Source organism: Vollenhovia emeryi, unplaced genomic scaffold (genome assembly GCF_000949405.1).
Source record: "Vollenhovia emeryi isolate VEMERY1.0 unplaced genomic scaffold, V.emery_V1.0 DF945329.1, whole genome shotgun sequence".
NCBI lineage: Eukaryota > Metazoa > Arthropoda > Insecta > Hymenoptera > Formicidae > Vollenhovia > Vollenhovia emeryi.
Window position 1 is genome coordinate 1 of NW_011961037.1, and position 2,212 is coordinate 2,212.

A 2,212-nucleotide genomic window follows, 5' to 3' on the forward strand; every position below is an offset into this window, starting at 1 on the left:
GGTTAGGGAAAGATGGCGGTGATAATGAAGTTCTAGCAACGGCCTGAAGGGGCGCATACGGCGTTGACGTATTTTACATGTGTAAAAAACTAAGGACGTAAAATACCTAGTATTTTACATGTCTAAAACCGTGTAATTTACATTGAGTATTTTACGTGCCCAACCCTGGTGAGTGGTAACTCGCCTTCGACACGGTCAAGTCTGATCACCTTGCCGTGTACCGAGATCTCAATAAAGTTCTCATATATCCTATCAGTGAGTGAGTTCTTTCCCGCCTTAGCATACCGGCTATCGGCTACGAAGTATTGTGGGCGCTTCAGCCGGGCCGTAATAATATCGACTGGCCCCACAATTGGTGACCCCGACGTGATCGCGCATCCGCGCCTTTCACGCTCGCATCGGCGGAACTGGGATCAACGGCGAGGCTCAGGTCTTTTCCCCCGCTTTCTGGGATTGACCTGCAGCGCGAAGAGGACCTCATCCACGCCCTATCGGCCCTGAGGATCCTCGGACTGCCCGAAATTGTGGCATCACCGACGCCTGGGCAAGTCCATTATCGGGCCTTCCCGAAACTTCGGGCGAGTCTACTACCGCCCGAGGGAGGCCATTTTGGGTGACGCAAGAGCGGTCGTTCTCCATCCACGGACTCAAGTCGACGGGATTCCGCCCGGTGGTATCTCCGGCGACGCGGCCGCACCTGGTTAAGGGCGCACCCAGGTCAGTGCACGATTTGTGCCGGCGTAGTCATCCCGGCGGACGCGCATCCCGCGCAGTCATCCCGACGGACTTCTTCGTGCCGGCGTAGTAATCCCGGCGGACGCGCATCCGCGCAGCCATTCCGGCGGGCATTGCCGTGCCAGCGCAGCTTTCGCGCTTACGCAGTCATCCCTGCGGACGCGCATCTTGCGCAGCCATACCAGCGGACATCTCAGGTTCGAGCAGCATCACCTCCTGCAGGGGACGACGCCCCTTCGAGAACTTCGAGACCGTCGAGGCACATGCTGTGCCTTTCCTTGGTATTTCTCCTTTGCTTCTTTTCCTTTTTCGCATTTCTCCTCGGTTCGCGGTCCGCGTCACATAGCTTAATTATGCCCAACGAAGACGCGCGCGTAGAAGCGTACCGAGTGCCGAAAATCCCGCCCTTCTGGCGGCAGGCCCCGGAAGCATGGTTCGTTCAAATCGAAGCATCCTTTCGATCCGCGGGTATCACAGTAGATCGTACTAAGGCCGATTGCCTGCTTACCGGAATCGACGCCGAGACGATCACGCATGTCCTAGACTTAGTAACGGCGGACCCACCGCCGGATAACCTGTACAAGCAGCTCAAAGACCGGATTCTCGCGACATTTGCGGTCTCACCGGAGGCCCGTTTACGGCAATTGTTAAAGGGTCAGGTACTGGGGGACCGGAAGCCCTCACACTTATTGAGTCAGATGAATCAGCTCAACGGCGGGCAATGCAGCCCTGCCGTAATAAGATCTCTTTTTCTAGAGTTGTTACCCGACGCGCATAAGACCATTTTGGTCGCAATGAACGAATCTGACCCCCAAAAATTAGCAGAAACCGCGGACAAGCTTGCGGACATTAGTAGTCCTAGTTCCGCGGTCGCCGTTATCGCACCAAATAAAGAATCTAAAAGCACTCGTCCTAAAGCTCCTTTGAGCACTGACGAACGGATCAGTAGGCTTACTAAGCAGATCCAGTCTTTGAGCACCGCGTTCGCAAAAATGCGACGCGAACGATCCACATCCCGTACGCGTAATAAATCTAAGCGTGGTGATGAAGCAGATAAGTCTGATGTTAAGACAGACTACTGCTACATTCACCGTAAATACGGGAAGAAAGCCACGTCCTGCCGCAAGCCTTGCTCGTGGAAAGATGACGCGGCGGAAAACTAAACCGCTCTCCCCGCGAAGAGACGGTCGGGGATTTGGGGCCGAAACAAAACCGTCTTCACGTTTTTGATCGGACTACCGGTCAACGGTTTTTGGTTGATACGGGCGCGGAGATATCTATACTCCCAGCGTCCCTGCGCGATAAAAATACGCCTTCTGAATTAAAACTTTTCGCAGCTAATAATACTGTGATTAATACGTTCGGCGAGCGTCTTCTTACTCTAGATCTAGGCTTGCGGCGTCCTATCGTGTGGAAATTTCGCGTAGCGAACGTGCCCTTTGCGATCCTCGGTGCAGACGTGTCGACGCATTATAAG

The 2,212-nt window shown here is 54.2% G+C and overlaps 1 protein-coding gene across 1 annotated transcript; it reads left to right on the top strand.

Moving 5' to 3' along the window:
* The first annotated feature begins 1,088 nt into the window (after positions 1-1,088).
* Positions 1,089-1,898, top strand: LOC105561484. Its single transcript, XM_012011498.1, has one exon. The coding sequence runs from the start codon at positions 1,089-1,091 to the stop codon at positions 1,896-1,898; it is 810 nt and encodes a 269-aa protein (XP_011866888.1).
* Positions 1,899-2,212: the final 314 nt, after the last annotated feature.